This window comes from Tyto alba, unplaced genomic scaffold (genome assembly GCF_018691265.1).
Source record: "Tyto alba isolate M040663 unplaced genomic scaffold, T.alba_DEE_v4.0 Super-Scaffold_12, whole genome shotgun sequence".
In the NCBI taxonomy this organism is placed as follows: domain Eukaryota; kingdom Metazoa; phylum Chordata; class Aves; order Strigiformes; family Tytonidae; genus Tyto; species Tyto alba.
In genome coordinates, this window is record NW_024881274.1 from 3,110,582 (window position 1) to 3,130,484 (window position 19,903).

The 19,903-nt window shown below is 40.5% G+C and overlaps 1 protein-coding gene across 7 annotated transcripts in view; it reads left to right on the forward strand.

The window, feature by feature from the left end:
* The window catches only part of TLK2 (tousled like kinase 2), a 44,454-nt gene that overhangs the window by 11,832 nt on the left and 12,719 nt on the right, over positions 1-19,903 (forward strand). For 5 of the 7 annotated variants that reach the window (XM_042787352.1, XM_042787350.1, XM_042787349.1 and 2 more), the window contains 10 exons: positions 2,365-2,434; positions 3,482-3,525; positions 4,659-4,754; positions 7,445-7,612; positions 8,193-8,288; positions 11,222-11,314; positions 12,742-12,852; positions 14,220-14,356; positions 15,729-15,881; positions 19,513-19,579. In XM_042787352.1, the coding sequence (XP_042643286.1) occupies positions 2,365-2,434; positions 3,482-3,525; positions 4,659-4,754; positions 7,445-7,612; positions 8,193-8,288; positions 11,222-11,314; positions 12,742-12,852; positions 14,220-14,356; positions 15,729-15,881; positions 19,513-19,579 (1,035 nt within the window). The remainder of the gene's footprint in view (positions 1-2,364; positions 2,435-3,481; positions 3,526-4,658; positions 4,755-7,444; positions 7,613-8,192; positions 8,289-11,221; positions 11,315-12,741; positions 12,853-14,219; positions 14,357-15,728; positions 15,882-19,512; positions 19,580-19,903) is intronic. The other 2 variants (XM_042787354.1, XM_042787355.1) reach the window with 2 other exon arrangements.

The window sequence follows — 19,903 nt, forward strand, 5'->3', positions numbered from 1 at the left end:
TAAGGCTACAGTCTTTGAACCATGCTGTGAAACAGTCCGTGGAGCTTCCTGCCATAGCAGGCAGATTTCACCCAACCCCAAAAACACTGCATTTGTAAAGCTCTGCTTATGAAATTATTTTCAGCTGCACTGTGATTTGTTTGCTGGTTTTGGATGCAGTTTTGGACAAATAGAAAGCCAGAGATCATTAATGGAAATGTTTGCCTTACCTATCAACTATGTGAATTTGCAGAAGTCTGTAACAAAGCGGAGCATTTTTATGAATTGCTCTATGGAAGTGTGGGGAGGTGAAAATTGATGCTTTGTCCCTGTTTAATCTCACTGCTTTAGGATTAACTATTTCAAAACACTTGCTAAAGCAGCAAAATGAATTGTAGAGTTACATTTCTACTTGAAAATTCCACATTAATAAAGCAAAATCTCAAATTCAAATGCATTTTCTTATGCATTTAAAGAACTTTCCACGTGGTAATCAGGTAAGTTTTGGATCTTATGTCCCTCTATTATATGGCAGTACTGATGTGAGGTGTCTGGTAAAGCTATGTCTTTAAAGAACACAGTATCTTAAACTCGATACAAGTAAGTATAGTTAAGAGTGGAAAACTGAGTATTCATTCTTATTTTACGTGGGGTTTTTTTTTAATGAACTTCTGTGGAGTGATTTAAATTGACCAAGGTGACATAATCAAATCTACCATTCCTTGCCTTTTCAGTCTGTAACAGATAATGTTGTGTGTAATTTTTGTTATGTAAGTACTTGAATGGAAAAACAACTTAAACTGCATCTCATTAATATGCTTACAGTTCCATGGAGGCTGTAATGGAGCCTGTGGTGTTACAGTCACGCCAACGCTGTTCATGAGTTGCTCTTCACTAAACAGTGAGGAGGCAATGTCACTGACTTTTGCACGTACAGGAGCTGATACAGCAAGTCTCCAGATGGTTATGGAGTTTTCAGTCCCCTCATTTTAAAAAGTACTTTGCAGTCACAATAGCCACCTTTGTCTTAACATCCCCTCTGTCCTCTTACCAAAACAATAACATCTCGGTGACTGCCCAGCTGGTAACACGGGACTGTAGATGTCCAGCATCCACTGGGGACACAGCCAGGTTTAGATTCTGGCTGTGTCAGCTTTATCCTTTTTATCCTATTAAAGGAGATAGATTGATTTCTGTGCTTACTGTGTGCAAGTCTTTGGCAGAGATCTTTAAACAGAGTACTTTGGACTTTGGTTTCCAAAGAGCATGCAACTTAGGTTGACCACAAACTTTCTGGCCATGGCTTTCCCTCCCTCAGAGTTGTGTTTTGCACACTGTGGTTTTCTTCCATCCCCCAGGCTATAGTTTAGTGGTGGCTGCAGTGATTGTAAAGCGTATAGCTCAGAAATTATTTGGGACCCGTTAGGATAAGAGATGTTTTTAAAATTACATCGGTGATGGAAACGACAAGATGTCTGTCTTTCCAGCAATCTCAGTAAGCTGTTTCTAGTGCAGTGCTCCCTAATGTTTTCAACAGGTTTGGCCACATAAGTGACCCTGGTGACAGGGACAGCACCATGCCAGGGTCTTCTCCACCCTTGCACGTCTAGGTTTGCCAACCCTGTGCAGACAGATAAGCCTGACACTTCTGGAGGCTTCAGGCCTTCCATCTGTGCTCTGTATTGTGCCTGTGCTTAAAAACATTGCTGTCCACCAGTAAGCTGCCCCTCAGGTCTCTGGTTGCTCACAGAAATGGCAAATGCAACTGACCCTTGACTTTAATGAGAGATACATCCGGATGAATTGATGCATCTGTGGCAGCTTTCTCCTGGCTGCCATCCTGGGGACCTCTGCCTTGTTTTGTGTAAGGTTGCAGTTGTGCACTGGTGGACAGGTTAGTTCATGTAGCCATCTGCAAGGGCTTTGGGAAGAAGCATTAGCTGCAAGCAAGATGAATTGTCCTGTTAGACTGTGAGTAGCTGCTGGACTGCAAATTTGGATGTCTGTACTCAAACCTCTTGTCATTACTCCTCTTGTACCAGTGCTGTGATCACTGTGAAATGCTTTACACGGGTTTTTATAAGTGTTTGAACTTGTTCTGCTAGCCATATGAGGTAACTGGGTGGTCAAGGCTGTCTTGCTGCAGCTGAAGTAGAAGAAAAATGAACCTCATTCCTAACCATGTTCTCTCCCTTCTGCAGTACATATATCGGAAGGTAGCAGCTATTTGAGAGCAGTTGCTGCTTTAAGTACCAGCAGTAAAAACAAATGCACCAGAGAAGTGAAATGGCCACTGGGGATATGGAGCAGATTGTTGTGTTTTGGCATTTTCTTTAAATCTTGGAATAACTGCAGAAATGTTAATTTTGAAGTATTGTTTAACAGACTCCTGAGAAAAAACAGAATGACCAGCGGAATAGAAAAAGGAAAGCAGAAGCATATGAGACCAGTCAAGGTAATTCATTCTCCTGACCCTGCTGCAGGATTTCTGAACGGTCGGTAATTTGTGCACGTTTTGCACAGTCAGTGTCCTAGGAAACTAATGGCTTTTCTCAAGGGTGTGTCAGGCAGCTTGTTATAAACTACTCCATGACGGTGTAGTTCTCTTCTGGGAGCCTTGTTATCCTCATTGGCAGGAAAATACTCCTCTTCAGCTTATTCACACAAACCATTGCATTTTTATGGGCTAGACTGCCCAAAGGCTTGATATGGCTTCTCAGAAGTGTTGTTTTGGTCCCACGTCACTACGTATACAGCAGCCAGACTTCAAAATACAGGCTGTACTCTCTTCCTTGCGTTTTTGAGACGTATGCCTGCCTTGTTAGACTAAGTTCTCACCGTAACAAATAGAGAACAAACTGTGCTCAAGTATAAAGCAGGCAGTACTGTCTCACAGTACTGAGAAAGACCCAATGTGTTCAAGTCCAAGTTCAGATTTTCTAGCAAAAGGGCATAGGAGCAGATTTCTATTTCTTTTATTCTTTAACAAGAAAGTAACGAGAATTGTGTTGACAGAACTGCTTTGATAATATTATAAGAGAAAAGGGCTAAGTTTTAATGAGCTGGTATTAAGCCAGCACTAATTGTCTCTCTTATAGGAATGCTTGAGAGATCTAATATGCAGTCATTTACCTGAAGGTGGAGGAGCAAAAGTACCCTTTGCTCTGTCCTTATCTTGAAGGAAATTTTGGAGAACCTACGCAACATTCAATGACGTTTAGTGTTTTCAAAGTACTTTAGCAAGTGCAAATGCTGTTTGATTGGATTTGACATGTTTGGAATTGAGAGTTAATTGAATTGTCAACTGTAAACCCTCCCAACAACAAAGAGCTGTAACCCTGGGGCAATCCTTTGTTGTGCAGAAGCTTTTGTTATGATAGGTGTTGCACCTTTCTACTGGGAAAGGAGTGTCAAAATATAGGAGTAGTTTTTCAGAATGACATCATAACTTCTGTACTTTAAAATATCAACTCTTCTTTTCATCCTTTGTTTTTCTTTTTAGGAAAAGGCACTCCTAGAGGACATAAAATTAGTGATTATTTTGAGGTAAACATCTTTACATTGTTTGAGAAGTCTGCTTGAATTTACATTATGCAAAATCTGTAGATGGAAGTCTGTAATGTGACTTCTGTTACATGATCCATCATGTTAAATAATAGCTCGGAGTCATTGATTAACGATGTTAACCTGATATGCTCAAATCTGATTAGGTAGAGGATATGAGATTTTTGGAAGTTGTTTTGTAAGTTAACATTTCTTTGCACAGTTGGTAAAGCAATTTTCTAAAAGATTCTAAAAGCCACATAAGTGTATGTTGGAGTCTTTATCTCCTAGTGTGCAAACCTGTTTTAATACAGGTCCAGTGCTGCAATGGAACCTACCTGCAAAGTCCTGCTGATTTGTGTAGGAAGTTGTTTACAGGGTTCCCTCATTAGAAAAGCTTGCCATGGGAGGCTGGCACCACACAGGAGATGGAGATCCTTCCCCAAAACAGTGATGGACATTCTAAAACTAAATATTCTTTTTATTGCATAGTCTCTGAAATTTCTTTTAGGTCTGCATGATCCAGAGCTCTAGGTTTTCTCTTAAGTTTGTTCTTTATTTTACTGAATAACTTAGAGTCAGAAATTAAATGCTTATTAGTGCTTACTTTTTTCTTAGCTTTTTGTAAGTTTTTTTCTAAGTGTGGTATACTGTGTGGTGCAGGAACATAGGAATTTCTGTACCAACTAGACCAGTTGCCCAGCTGCTTATCTGTCCTCTCTTTAACAGTGACGGGCACAGATGCTTCAGTGGAGGTGTGTGTTTCTTACCACTTATGTGGTGCACCGTTAGACACATCTCGTAGGGAATAGTCTTCCTAATTTCGCTCAGTAACTGTGTAATCCAAGTAACTAGTAATCCAAGTGTGCAGAATTACATCTTTTTGGGTTACAATGAAAAATGTACTCGGCACACATGTGAATGTTTGTCTGAAGTACTTTTGCTGTTGTTTTTGAAAACAGTGCATGAAATTTTAAGATTTTCATCTTAGCTCATCTTCAGTTTGTTTAAAGGAGTCCCTAGAGCCTGTAAGGCTTCATTTTGAAGATGAATGTGTTCCTTCTGTCTCTGTTAAATTTGGGTAAATGTATTATCTCTGTGGAATTACTGATGATCAAATCTGTTCATTTGGCCAGTTTGCTGGGGGAAGTGGCCCAGGAACCAGTCCCGGTAGAAGTGTGCCGCCTGTCGCCAGATCGTCACCGCAGCATTCCTTATCCAACCCCTTGCCGGTAAGTGTCATCCCTGGGAACAGAGCTGGTAGCATGGCATTGATTAGGTTGGTGGCCGTGCTTCAGACAGGTAGTAAGAGGTTCTGAACAGGAAAGAAGTATCTTTTGGTGAGTGATGTGGCTTATTCCTTATTCCGTTTTTGTTGTTTTTTTTTTTAACCTGAAACTGCGTTCTGGTAGCAAAGTTAGGTGTCTGGGACCCTGTAACACTGGATAATCCAGTTGCAACTGATATCAATATCTGAGCTTAAAGCATGCAAGATGAATGTTTTTAGCATGCTGTGTGATTACAGATAGATCACTGTCCTTAAAGGGTGGAACTGATGTATTAGTTATCTTGTATTCCATTGTGGCTCACGAACTTCTCCATCGAGTTGGGAGTATGTTGTATATTTGTATAGCACTGGTACAATGATATTCCCATCTTGATTGGACCCTTTGGGTATACTGAAAAACGTGCATACCATAATTATATTGGGAAAGTCTTTTACTTCTGTTCATCAGCATGTAACTTGTAAGGAACATTAGAAAAAGCTTGCAAAGAAATGTGTATACATGCACATCTGTTGCTATTTTTTTTTTGTTACGTAATTCCATTTTGCTGTCGCAGCATTTCTGCAAGATCTGAATGTGAAGAAATAACCAGTATTTTTAAGCCATTTTAGCACAGAGCAGCTAAAGAAATTTCTTTCAACTAGCAAAGCAATATTCAGAGGCTCTGGTGTCTGATCTCTAGTTTTGACTATTGCCTGGGCCCCTCTTTAAAAATGTTCAGCATTTGTTGAGTGTTACAAAAGTACAGAGCATTGTGGGAAAGGTTAGTATTCCAAAAACCAAATGCAGAGTCTTTACTGATTGCATTATTCTGCAAAGGCCTTTGCAGAGTTCATGAATGTGTACTAAGCTCAATCCCAACACCAAATGTGCTGCTCAATTCAAGATGTGCTGCTAGATTTTGGAAGCTTTGTAATGCTGCTTTAGGGGAGAGCTTCGCATATGCTTCTAGATATTTTTATGTTTCTAAAAATCAAAATATATCTTAATTGAATGGCTCTTCCTTCTGTCTTCTATTAATTCATTATTATATCTCTGTAAAGGAAGTTAATGAAAGAAATACCATCTCTGAATGTTGCAGATGTGTGAGGTATTAGGGACAGTTCTTTATTCCAGCACACGCGATACCCCACAGGTGTTTATAATGTGACAAGTGGATTCTTCCTTTGGTTTTCTTCTTCTACACTTATATGTATTGAGTTAGTAAAACTTTGAAGTGAATATTTCTGAATATTGATGTTACAGTTAGTTTCAGCTCAGCCAGTTTGTGTCTCTCCTTACGCAGATGCTCTTTGTGTTTCTTATCTGCTGTTCTTTACTCTTGCAGCTAAACCTGTAATGTTTCCTTGTTCGTAGCAAACTATTATGTGCATTTGCAAGATCTGTCGATATCGATGGTTTGAGCTAAGCCCCCAAAAATGGGGGGATGAGTGAAAATTGGAGAAGATTGAGTATCTTGCCCGTTACAGATGTCATTGTGGTCTAGGAAGAGAGCAGAGTGTTAAAATGTCTTTCACAGTGAGACAAACCTCCTCCAAATCTGTGAGTTAATCTATACTGTACTGGAAATGTTCTGCAATCAGAACCTGCAGAGGAATTGTAATGGCTTCAGGATGTTACTTCTTGTCTTCAAATCTCTTGACTGCGTTGAATTACCTTGCTTCTCCTTTGATCAGAAGAACGATCTGCAGGTCTTCAGACTCTTGCAAGGTTGCTCTCATATACAAACATTCTTTTGGGGAAGAAAGCACATTCTTGACATTTGTAATGTTATCCAGCAATTACGCTTCAGGTTGTAGTTTAGGTTTTTAAGAAAAGCTGAAGCCTGACCCGAACGCTTACTTTCTGTCTGGCATATGCCTGGCCCGGAGTTGTAGCTTGGAAGGACTTAGGTGACTGTTACTCAGACTGCCAAGTTTCAGCAGTGGTGGGCTGGCTTTTAAAGCAAGGGCAATGAGATTCTGAGTGCTGTAATCAGAGTAGCTCAGATGATTCTTGTTCTTACTGAACCTGGTTCCTGTATCACAGTTGGAAAATGAGTCTACTGCAGGAGAAAGGAGCTGGCCTTCAAGAGATGGAATGCATGTTTAAAAGATTTTTTGGAAACGCATTAGTACTTTGCTTATTTTGCAGGAGATTGGTCCCAGCTACAATGACAGAAATGAGCTTAAAGTGACATTTGGGTCCTCGACATGGTTAGGTTGCTGACTTTTAGCAGTTCTAACTCAATATGCATCACCAGAATAATTAATTTATTGTGGCATTGGTTGTTTTAAAATGATTCTGTAAAAAACATCAAGTACTAAAATTTTGAATGCATTGACCAAAATTGCAATGCACTAAGATTTTTGGAACTACAACCTATTTTGCAAAGGAAGAGAGCATGTTAACTGACAATGAATTCTGTCCTCTATGTTCATTTGTCACTTTAATTGTTAACTTCATCTACTTTTTGATGTCTGCCATTGGAACAATCACTCCAGGAGTCCTGTTTGAGTTATCAGATCCCTCACCACGCTGCCTGCCCATTCCTGAGCTGCTGCTTCGCTGACAACAGTTTTGGCAGAGTCAGAGAATCACTTTTTTTTTTAAAAAAAAAAAAAAAGTTCATTGTATTTTTTTTGACTGTGTTACAGCGGCGAGTGGAGCAGCCGCTGTATGGGGTAGACGGCAGCACAGCAAAGGAACCGCAGGAGGAACACTCTGCTCTGCCAACGCTGATGTCGGTGATGCTGGCGAAACAGCGGCTAGAGAATGAGCAGCTGGCACAGAGGGGAGGTGGCCTCTGTTTTACTTTTGTCTCGGTGAGCAGCTCTGAAAAGATTGGAATCCTAAGGGATGGTTCTAGTTAAGGGATGGGGAATTTCAAGCTTTTCTGCTTAAAGACAGTGGTTCAAGTGCAGCCTGGTTTATTGATGACCAAGTCTACCATCTTCTGGTAAGTTTATCTTCCTTGTGAAGAGTTCTAGGTCCCAGGCTTTGCTTGTTTAATAAAATGACGTGAGTTTTAAGTTAATGACTCAAAATCTTATGCAGATCAAAAAAATAGCATCTGAGGGGCTAATCTGATAGATGCAAAAAAGAAAAAGAATGAAGTGTAGTCTTGCTGTGAGAAGTGTTTGTTTTGGCCTTGCTTAATCTCAGCTGACATGAATTATATTAGGCTTTTTAAAGCTTTGTCTTCTGGCAGGTTGGGCCAGGCTTTTTGAAAGAAACTGACTCTCTTGTTTTACTGAACTAAATATCTAGAGCGTTCTTAAACCTGAACATGAAAGTATGGTACCCAGGCCAGGTTGCACCTATCACGTAAAGATAAGTGTATCTGCATGGGCACTAGTGATCATGCTGAGAAGTATATAACAATACATTAACTTTCTTTTACAGGCCCAGCAAGGCAGCCCATCTTCTACCGGATCAGGGAACACTGAGCATTCCTGCACTTCCCAAAAACAGATTTCCATCCAGCACAAACAGTCACAGGTATAGCTCACTAGATGATACATCTCTTGGATATGAGATTGAAGCTTGATGCAGCTTGTCTTCCGTGCCAGAGCGTGCCACTTGTAGCAGACATAATGTTTCCAGGGAAAAAGGCCAGTAGTCCCAACTCAGTCTGTAACTACTGATAGAAATGAATCACTCTGAACTCTGTTCCTTATCCTGTAAAGGATGCTTTCAGTTGCTGCTCCTGGAGTTTGCCCAATTTGTTACTGAGGCTTCTCTGTGTCAATACTGCGGGCAGTTCTTCAAGTTCTTCAGCTGTGTGCGAATATGCTCAGGAGAGGAACACCTTACCTCTGTTTCAATTCTGTTGTACTCTGAATGTTCTTCCTCTCTCTGTAAGTGAAGATGTGAAGGAAACCTAAGTGATAGCTGTGATTGCCTGTATTCAAGTGCTGGGTCATGGGTGCATCCACACTGCTTACAGTACAAATATCCACAGTCTACCTGGAAGTTCTTTGACCCCTGCAGAGTACACCAGTGGAATAGTTTGTCCTGTCAAGGTGGAACGGTGTGTTCCTAACAGTGCTTCTCAGCAGCTTCACTGGCCTGTAGTCAAGAGGATTATTTCTTCTGACTGTACTGCTGTGGTTTTCGTGCCTTCTAAATTGTTAAGATTCTTCTTGTGGCTTTATGGCAAGATGTACTTCTCGCTGTGTCATCATCTTCTGTTGCTTATAAGGATGCTCAGCTTTATCTGCAATGCACCTTACTTATTTCTTCTCGAAGCCTGCCTTTAATCTTCTTCTGATTTTCATCTGATTTCTCTGTGACCGACGCTTCCCTTGAGTGATTTTTAAACAATCAGTTTTGTGTCAATCATTTTCTCACATCAGCCTGTGTCAGAGATGATTTTATTGCTGGGGGAAGTTCATTCTCCATTTCCCCAGCAGGTGGTACAAGTTCTTTGTGCATGAAGAACAGCAGTTCTACCTCTGGGGATATTTATTAACTTAAGTCTCTTGAGCTCTGTTGTGTCACTAGGGTCACATTTGTTGTCTGTATTGTTAAAAGGATGATCTGTGGAGATCCCTGTTTCTTGCTAGTGCGTGGAGAATTACTGTGTGAGAATGACACCATAACTCAAGAACCTGCCGGAGATACCTTTCCATCTTTGCTGTCCCGACACCCATGCTTAAAATAGCGGTCCCAACTGGAATAAACAAGATGTTTTTATCCCTCCCTGTGCTTAACGTGCCCACAAGGTCCATCATCTTTGAAAACAGCAAGATGTTATCTGAGCATGCTTTCTGCCAATGCTCAGCTTCATGATACTCTCCAGAAGTTGAGATGTAGCTTAAGGCAAAGAAACCAGGAAGATACTTGACTGCATGATGAGGACATGTATACATTCTTGGTCTTCCCTTCCAAACCTGTTTGGAGTTGATGGGGTTAAAAAAAAAAATCTTTAGTGATTTCCAGTTTGAATCATTTCTGGCAATAACAAAAGCAAGTCGGCTTGAGCAGGATTTATGTTATTTTTTAGCATTTTCAGTCAGTGCTAGGGCCCTCCAAGTGCTCTGAGACAAGATAAGTTCTGATGAAGTCACATGTAAGAGCATGCATCCTGAAACATGACTTCATCTGACACAGTGCAAGTATGTCTGTGCATTTGGCAAAATGACATAACAGTCACTAAAGAAGCTTTCTGCTGGTTGGCTGAGTGGATGCAGCCCAGGTTTTCAACAGCTGGCCTTCTCGTTGCCTTCAGTGTCAAAAGCTTTTGTCACACGTGCTTCTCGCAGGCTGTCAGGAAGCATAAACCAAGTCAAGGCAGAAGTGAGGTGACCTGCCCAGGCCTTCTCTTTGTCTTTTGGGATTTAGGCTCATCTTGCTTGATGTGCAGTGCTGGCAGGTGTTCTTTTTGATCTTTCCCATACTGGGCATATGTAGAGAAGCAACAGTCAGCCAAGTTTGTCTCTTACTTCGTGGTGTTAGCTTCCAGGCAAGCCTGAAATTTGGAGGAGTATATAACTCCACAGGTAAGTCTCTGATAACTCTTCTCGGAACCAGGATAGTTGCTTGCTGGCCATAAGTGTGAAATCTGTGTATGCAGTCAGGAAGTGAGATTCCCTTGTGTTGACTTGGGTATTTTAGATGCTGTGTTCGTGTACATACTGACTTCTTCCCCACCCGTTAATGAGAGTGCTGAGTTTGAAATACTCCTACTGCTAGAGAATATAGTGTATGTCTTTTGTCTGGGCATCACTGTCACTTCATTGGTGAAGGTGTTTGAGATGGGCTGCACCCCATTATACTTCCCAAATAGGTTTCACTCAAGAACTCTAAAGCACCTGTCCATAGTGGGCACTAATACATCAGTTTGTCAGAAACAAAAGCTTGTAACTAATATTCCTGCCTATTATGATATTTTTTCAATGGAGACCCGTGTTTTCTGACAAGACCACCTTAGAATCCACAGGCATTGTCTTTTGTCTAGCAGGTGGTTGTCTGTGCCCGTGAAAGATCTCATAAATCTGATATTCCAGCTGAGGGTTGGGATTTTAAATTTTTTTTTATTAAGCCTTTTTCCTGTACAAGCTATGTTGCACTGCAGGAAGGGACAATGAATGTCAGAGACCAACAAGGAGTGGGCAGAACTCAACTATAAAAATAAAATTTGCAGGACACAGAGGATAGTGTAGCCCTTTACATGTTACCAGTTTGTGTTCTCCAGAGCAGCTTTGTGCTAGCTGACTGACCCTCCTGTGCTGGAGAAGACCACCATGCAATAGGAAAATGAAAAATAGAGAAAGTTCTTGCCCTGACTGCTAGGAATGCAGGGGATCAGTTCTTTCTTCTTAGACCTAACTGTTCAGATCAGAGGAGGTTACACTGTGATGTTATGTGCTGACTATCTGAAATATCATCTGTTTTTCTTAAATGTGGTTTATGGTGATTTCTCCCTACAGTCTGACCTCACAATGGAAAAAATATCTGCACTAGAAAACAGCAAGAACTCTGACTTGGAGAAGAAGGAGGGGAGGATAGATGACTTATTAAGAGTAAGTATTTAAAGTGGGACAACCCTTCTAAAAGCTTCTATTTAAAGATACCTAGAATGCATGTGCCATCTAGGCTGCAGAACAGGATTTTGTATACCATTTGTAGATCCAGCACTCACAAGGTAAAACAAATCCAGTCATCCCTTACTTGTAAAATAATTGTCTGGCTTCTAGACGTTCTGGGCCTGCTTGAATCCACAAGCAGGGTAGCAGTGACTGTGGCTGTACAGTTCAGAGTCTTTGTAGCTTAGGTGTTTGTGTCCTCAGCAGTGTTGTTGGCCTCGCTTTGATCTGTTGCACAGTTGTGTGTTTTGCTAGCTAACCCGTTTCTCTGCAGAATTATTTCCCTCTCCTAAGTACTGAGGAGCTGACTGCTTTTTGTTTAGCAGCATGTTCAGTAGCTTCTCAGTAGACTGGGCAGTTGTACTCTGAAGTGCTCATTCAGGAGAGTCAGTGACATGTAGAGAGATGAGGAGAACATCTTTTGGTTAAACTGAAAGAATAAAGCTTCTCTTAACCTATTAGTATTCTTCAGTAAAAGATAAATACCTTTAAATCAAGGATCTTGTCTTAATGGAGGAGTTCTAATTGACTTAGCTTTCATCAGCTGGAGAGTCAAGGCATCTCTTGTGAAGTGTTGAAAGGGATTAGAAAACACATTAAAGGGAGAAGAGGAAGGGTGCTCTGTGTTTGTGTGTGTCTGGTCTCAGCACCTAAAAGAGCTAAGACAAGCTCCTAAAAACTTACACAGAGGCGCATGTGAGTTTGGAAAACAATCTGTGAAGCAGGAAATAGGATTTTTTTTTTTTTTTTTTACTACTTGCTATTTAATCAGAAGCCAGGCTATTGGTTGAAAGAGGGATGGTTAAGTTTATTTATCAATGAAAATGGTTGCACATAAAATCCTGCTCTACACTGTGGTGGTAAGAACAGCAGCTGTTGCTGGGAGCAGTCTGTATGGCAGGGCTGATGGATAGTAACTCAAACAAGAATTTAATTGAAAATGCAAAGGGAGTTACCCCATCCTTTTCCTCTGCCAGTATTGTGGCTAAAGAAGGAGGATAGTCCAGGGATGACTAAGCTATTTCGAGACTTGGTAGCTGTGTCAAGGTCTTAAATGTTTTTCTTTTTTTTTTTTTTTTTTAAATCCTTGTGTGTGTATTTAGTCTTTTTCTACCTTAGTTCCTTACAGCAGGATGATAGCGCTCCCCTGTTGTAGATGGGTATTAAGGTTTGAGTGGGTTAAAAATTGAAGAGCTTGTCTTGGATGTTTTGCTAAGAGTAACCTAGTCTTTTTTTCTTACCCTTCTGGTTTGCTTACTTTAATCTGATCCCTAGAGCTAGCTGGAGTAACTTCTTAGGTAATGCTTGGTTTGGCTCTTCAAGTGGTTTAAATTCAAAGGATTTTCTTTTCTGTTCACTTTTAGGCCAACTGCGATTTGAGGCGGCAGATAGATGAACAGCAAAAGATGCTGGAGAAGTACAAGGAGCGGTTGAATAGATGTGTAACGATGAGCAAGAAGCTTCTTATAGAAAAGGTGAGCAGGGGACTTTCCACATCTCTGCAGTGACAGTTCACATCCCTGAAAAACTTTGTTGTCTTTTGAGCAGTGAAAGCCTGCTCCTATTGCTTTAGTGATAAAAGACAACTGGAATTCTGTCTTGAATTATTTCTCTTCAAATAGGAACATCATCCTAAAACTGAAATGGTTCAGGATGTTTTGGTTTCTTTGGTACTTTTCATAGTCTTGCTTAAGTGAAATAGTCTGAGCTCTAAATGCAGCAGGCATTACTTGATTTGGAAACTCGTACACCTGAAAAGCAACATTGTCCAGCTATGGCAATACAAGAGCAGTATCCCACTGTGCAGTGAAATTGCCAGGTATGCTTTGTGACATGAGCAAGTGATTTTAGACCTTTCCTGCTTTCACATGGCGAAGTTGGAGATCCTTGCCTTGTATAGCACTCAAACCAACACATTAAAGACACTGGGGAAAGTGCCAAGCTGCTAGCCTCCTTCAGTATTGAAAGATTTCCAGATTTCCTGATAGTTAAACAATATGGGGGTTTGACTGCTCTTTCACCTGTTGGCCAATTACTTCTATTGTTTGTGGGCACTGGATGGGCAAAACTACCAGGGTGCTGGCCAGTACATGCAGTCTGTTCGAGCTGGTTTTGTCACAGAGCTGATTGTTCTTGGCTGAATGGGACTCCCCTTTCTGGGAGGATTTCGAACTCTGGGCTAGGCGTTAGTAGGCCTGGCATTTGGATAGGTGATGTATAGCTCCAGGGAGGAGCTTTGCTGGTTCATCTTTAATCCTAACTGACTGAAACTTTGCTGCTCTCATCTCAGGCCTTGGAATTTTCCTCTCACTTACCGGAAATACTGTGACACACCACCACCAGTTTTTATGCATGTTGGTGACCTAACTGAGATTGTGTCACTTCTGGGAGTGGTGCGGGTCTAGGACTGAGCTGGCTGATAACTGTATCTTAGTCTTAACAGTGATTCAAGGTGCATTTTCTTTTTGTCTTCTGTTTTGAGTGAATAAGGGCCTGATCAGAGCCGCATCTGGAATCTAGCTAAGCTACTGATACAAAGGGATGGTTTTAATCCTCCTGCTAGGCTGATATCAACCAATCATAGAATGGGTGAGCTGCCCAAGAAGTAATGGGGAAGGACAGGTGAGGCTGAAATGTCAGAAAGGAGGCAGTCTGACAAATGTCTGTCAGACCAGTGTGAAGCACCAGCAATAATTTGATCAATGATTTTCAGCTGGGTTTCAGATAGGCAGTACTGAAACAATGGAAAGTGGTAAGAATTGGTAGTGATTTACAACACAGCACAGCACTTAGCTGCTAATTTATGGCTTATATTTTTACACGTGTTTTATTTTGTTTTCAGTCAAAACAGGAGAAGATGGCATGCAGAGATAAGAGCATGCAGGATCGATTGAGGCTAGGTCACTTCACTACGGTGCGGCACGGGGCGTCTTTCACCGAGCAGTGGACAGATGGCTATGCCTTCCAGAACCTCATCAAGTGAGGAGAGAGTTGTCTTTAACTTCAGAGGCAGAGACTGAAAAACTAAGCAGTTGTGTGTGATGTCTTGCATGTCAAAATGTGAGAATGGTGCGACTGATGCATGAAAGGATCAGACAGGAACTCAGCTACTGACAATGGGGAACATTTTCACATTGAAGTGAGAAATATGTTTCCACTTAAACCTCCAGAGACTTGAACTGGAATCAAATTGTTTGAGTTGGCCTCTGGGCTGGAAAGCAGCAGGCTGCCCTGCTGGGTATTCTCAGTGCACCTACCTGGCTGTGCAGTGCTTAGGGTGGACCAAATGCTCACATGTATGGAGAGTCAATCAATTTGATTTGCATATATTAGGGAAGGCTAATTAACTTTTTTTTTTTTTTTAAGTAGAAAGTAGAGAAGCATAAAAGGGAAAATCCATACTATTTAACTTTTTTTGCCTCCTGGTAACAGTGATCAAAGGGGCTGCAGAAGTCTGGAAATGAAGATCAGAGACCCTTTTATGCAGGATGTTAATGGAACTATCCAGTCAATTCCCACCTGGCCTAGACCTTTAAGTAGGACTTGGCAAATTAATTGCATCAGAGAGCGCTATGTGTGATCCTTTAAAATCTTATCACTTCTCTGTAGTCCGATAGGGAGGTGCAGCTCTTGTTAGGCACAGACTAAGGACTTTATAATTCTTCCTTAGCTTGTGCTGTAAGACATGGAAGAAATACTTCTGGAATATTTACCTACAGTCTTAGTTTCTTTTAAAAGGGTGAATTAAGTATGTAAATGCTTAAGTAATTTAGACTTGACATTTCTTCAAGAGGACTTTTATCACTGTAAAATGTTTTAAGGTAGTCTTTTTATCTTGGAGGAGAGACTGTTTTCTTAGTGACATTGGGAATGGTGTTGGTTATATTTTAGAGAACTAAGAATAGTTTAAGTGTACCCTTGAAGTATAAAGATACTTTCTCAGACAGTGCCAGACTTCAGGAATAGTTTTAACAGGAAAGTCTGAGATTTAGAACACAGCCTTCTAGGAAAAAGTGTGTGGAAAGTTAGTGATTTACCATGGATCTCTGGGTTTTCCGTGAGGTTAGCAGCTCCTTGGTTTTGGATATCCTCTGCATGAATAAAACCTTTCACTTACTGAAAGGTTTCTGTGGGCCAGAAAAAGAATTCCCTTTTATGTAAAAATACCTTTAAAAATCTGAGTCATAATGTTTGGCACATTCCCCTTTTCTGTACAAAAATACTTTGTTACTAATCTTACAAGTACAACTGATTTGAAATTCATTACTGCAGTTAAGAACAGATGCTGAAGACAACCGAGTACATTCCATTAGTTACCTGCTTTATGCTTTTTCTACTCTCTTCTTTCCAGACAACAGGAAAGGATAAATTCCCAGCGGGAAGAAATAGAAAGACAACGAAAAATGTTAGCAAAACGGAAGCCACCTGCAATGGGACAGACCCCTCCAGCAAGCAATGAGCAGAAGCAGCGTAAGAACAAGACCAATGGAGCAGAAAATGAAACGTAGGTTACGTGGCCTTCTTGGTGCATTGCAAAGCTGCAGGCTTTGATTAGAGCACAAAATATCTACTGGGAAATGGAATCTTGCCCTTGCCTCTAGGCTTCACTCCGTGCACAAATGAATATTGTGGAATTAGCCTGGCATTCGGCAACATCTGGCTGCAGTTCTAAATAGTTTTTATTGGAGTAAAACAAGAATCATTGCTGAGTCCAGACTTTGTATGAGCTTAACTCTTTTTGAATGCAGTAACTTTTTCAGTATTCCTGTTGCATCAGGTTTGAAAAGCGGTGTCTTTTTTAAGTGTTGAGACTTCAGAATTGATTTTGGTATCACTGTGCGATATATGGTGCTTTTTGTCAAGGAACAAAAATTTGTACACATTTAGAAGCCTTTATTTCCATGTACTTTTTGGTGAGGCTTTTCAGACAAATTATTTGTTACACTGAATCAAAAAGATGCTCTCTATAAAGACAGTGCACTAAGCATTGACCTGTATCTCCAAAGCAGTCCCTTGCAGAGAGCTGAGTCAGGGAAATGGAAAGGCAGTTGAAATGCTACTCTTTCTTCTTACAGAAGATTTTTTTTTTTCCTACCTCTTCTGAAGTTACTAATGCTTGAAGCGTCCTGATATTTGTAGGAAAGTTGTGTCTCACAAGAAATGTAAAACATTATTTTTTGGGAAGTTTTTGTGAGTTGGAAATGCATTAAGTCAGAAACTTTCTCATACCTCCTACCACTTTCCTTTACAGTCTTAATTTTATTGCTGTTGGCTAATACTGTGACTCTCAGTGACACTTTTCTTTTTGCACTATAAAATCTCCTGGGCATGACTTGACCTCAAAGTTCCTGAAGCCCTTTGAATTCTTGGTCTTGATTTTTAAAAGTGCATGTGAAGCAAAAGCTCCCACTGCCTTTTGCTGTCACAGCAGAGATGGCACATGACCGGGTGAATCATGATGTTCAGGGTGCTCTCAGCAACCAGGGCAGTGCCCCCAGATAGGATGCTGGTGCCTGCAGATCAGGTGTGTTGTACTGGAGGGCACTGTGTGCTTTCTGTAAATAAATAGCTTGAATAGAGACATTTACCCCTCCTTCTGGCCAAGTGAGCTTAAAAAGAAACAAAGTTTTAAAGCCATCCTTCTCCTTTTGCTTTTGAGTTTGGAGGAGTAAATTGAATTTCTGTGCATGGATATTTTGAAGTGTTGCTGTTCATTGTGGGAACTTTTCACTTCTAAGGGACATGATGCTGCTTTCCCCATTTCTGTAGAGATGTTTTTCCCCAGCAGACCAGTGCAGCAGTAGTGTGGCTTACTCTGCAGACATGGCAGCACAGGTCTTGATGTACCTGGAAATCATGGTAAAGTGTGGGATAACTAGTGAGCTTCTGCCTGTGTTGTGAGCCTGCCTTGACATAATCTAGCTTTACCAGGGTTTGCTAGTAAGTCTTTGTGTGCTACCTGGTCTTTTTTCTTTTTGTTTCTTGCTGGATTATCACTGTTTGCTGATGTATTTCAGGGTTTTATCTTTGTGGTTTAGAAGAGCTTCCTGTGGAGTTCTTGATAAAAACTGCTTGCCAGTATATGGATGTGGTTCATGTGGAGTGTTTTAGCTTATAAAGACATGGGTTTTGTAAGTCAGCTGAAGCAACTGTACTGACTGACTACTTGCTTAATTATTAGTTATCCTGTAAATGCATTTGTTGGACCAATGTGTATCAGGTACAAAATTTTCTGATTTTTGGAGGGAGGTTTTTTCCTTGTGGAATTCTTATAGACGCTGTCTTTTTTAGGCAAGTTAAATATAAATGTTTCTGAAAACTGAATGAGAAGCAGCCAGCCAGATTCCTTTGTTTAATTTTTGCTTCCTCTTTGGTTCATGATGGTTGCTGTGTCCTAAAAAGGAGAGGAAGGTCCCATGATGCAAATTTAAACATGTGTTCTCCTAAAACTATTTTCTAGCCTGTGAATGAGAAAAAGATTTTCATTCAGGAAGATTAATCTGCTTTTTGAGGTTTGTTAGGGCAGCTTGGGCAATCTTACAGTCTTCAGCTGCACTAGAAGTAGTGTATTTCAAGCATGTTCCTGTGAAACAGGGCAGTGTTTGTCCTAGAGCCCCCTTGATTTTTGTAATGCTTGCTGCTAACAGCCAGCTATTTTGGGCAACGTAGGCCTGGTGGTACTCATTACATCTCTTGCTTAATGAGTAGACTGTTGGTGTTTAGCCCTGTATTTCATTTTTGCACAAGAATATGTGGAAAGCTTGTCGATGATTTATTCAGTTGTCTTTTTATTCCTTATACAGCAACACCAGCCAAAGACCTAAACTTTTGGGACAGTCTTTTGGATTAGCTGAATCTGATTAAAATTGAGGCTGTCAGGGGGAGAGTGGGGGATGTGTGAATTAGCATGCTTTTATATGAAATGAGACAACGTGTAAACATTTATGGTACTGGCTGTGCTTTGTATGTATCTTTAATTTGTAATAAGCAGTTCCTTATGGTTGAGATTCTTTCAAAGGTAACTTGCCTTGTGAGTTTTGCATTAAATTTATCAGCTAACGACTGCTTTAGCATATAGTTCAGCTATGTGGACCCTCTGCATTATCAACAGTGGAGGGAAGTTGGAACATTTAAAGATGAGCACTTAATCAGCTAAATACCACCTTCTCTCAATCTACTGTACAATACCCAAGGTCCCGCGGCCTGGCACAGACATAGGACTTGGTCCCCTCTTGAAACTAGTTATGATATTGATGCTGTGGAGACCTCATATACGAACCTTTGTACTAAGTAATATTCAGAGCATAACTGCTGCAACAGGAACCCTGGGATATGCTTTGCACTCAATTTAGGTTCAAAAAAATATATTTATGTGCTGTCATGTGCGTATCCATTATTTTAGTAGGCTGTGCTTTGCCTCTGTCCTACGTGGCACACTTTGGCTATAAAAGACATTGAAAACATTATGAAAGTATTTTTTGACCAGCCACCTAGGATGGAAACTTCGCATATCACTTACCATCAATAAAAGGGGGATTATTTCCCTTATCCCCTTGCTTCTCCTAACTACACAGGAGGTCAGAGATACAATAAGGTGAAATAAATTTCCCAAGGTTTCCCTGAAAGCCTCTTCACAGAGCCTGAAGCAGAAAAAAGTCCTGAATCCCAGGTCATTGCTCTGTTTGCAGTGGCTCTGTGTTCAGGTGTACTTCTAGTCCCAGAGTGAATAGCTGGGTTGAATTATCCAGCTTTTATTACAAAGAAAAATTTGAAAACAAGTCAGTAAAGCAAACTTCAAATGGAAAAATAACATGTGGAATACTTGTGCTTCAGTGTTCCACGTTTAGATTATGGTTTAGTTTTCTTTCTTTTAAAAAGTCAGTCACTAGGCTCAATAGGTGTTATTAGTGACTTGGATTTGAAGTGAATATGTGCTTTATCAAGGTTTAAGCTTTTGGTCTCCTTTAGATTGATTATTAAAAAAAAAAGATCCAGAGTTTACCTGAAAAATTTCCTGCCAGCTGTTGACATACTCTGCACAGTTGTCACTTCCACAGGTGATGTGGATCTTGCCGTCTGTTCACTTTATCACATGCATTGAAACCTGATGCATTGGACCTGTCTCTTCTATGCAGGTTAACGTTAGCAGAATACCACGAACAAGAAGAAATCTTCAAACTCCGACTAGGTCACCTTAAAAAGGTAAGAACTAACTGCAGAAAAGCTTTTAAGTAGGTTTTTGATTAAGTGTTCTATGAACAATAGCATTTCTCTGTAGAGGTCACTACTTCTTGTTTGATAATTGAGAGGTTTTTGTTGCTTGAAAGAGATGACCAGGATTTTGTAATAATTTTTTTCCAGGGCAGTGGTATTCAGGAAAGGTGTTCTTTGCTTCAATAAATAGACTTCTGTGCCCTTACAGTTATGATTTCATGCACGGAGTTCCACTGTTTTGATGCATCTTACTCTGTCACTGTGACCTGCCTAGTGCTGGGCTCTGTATATTCTGTATATGTCTAATATGCA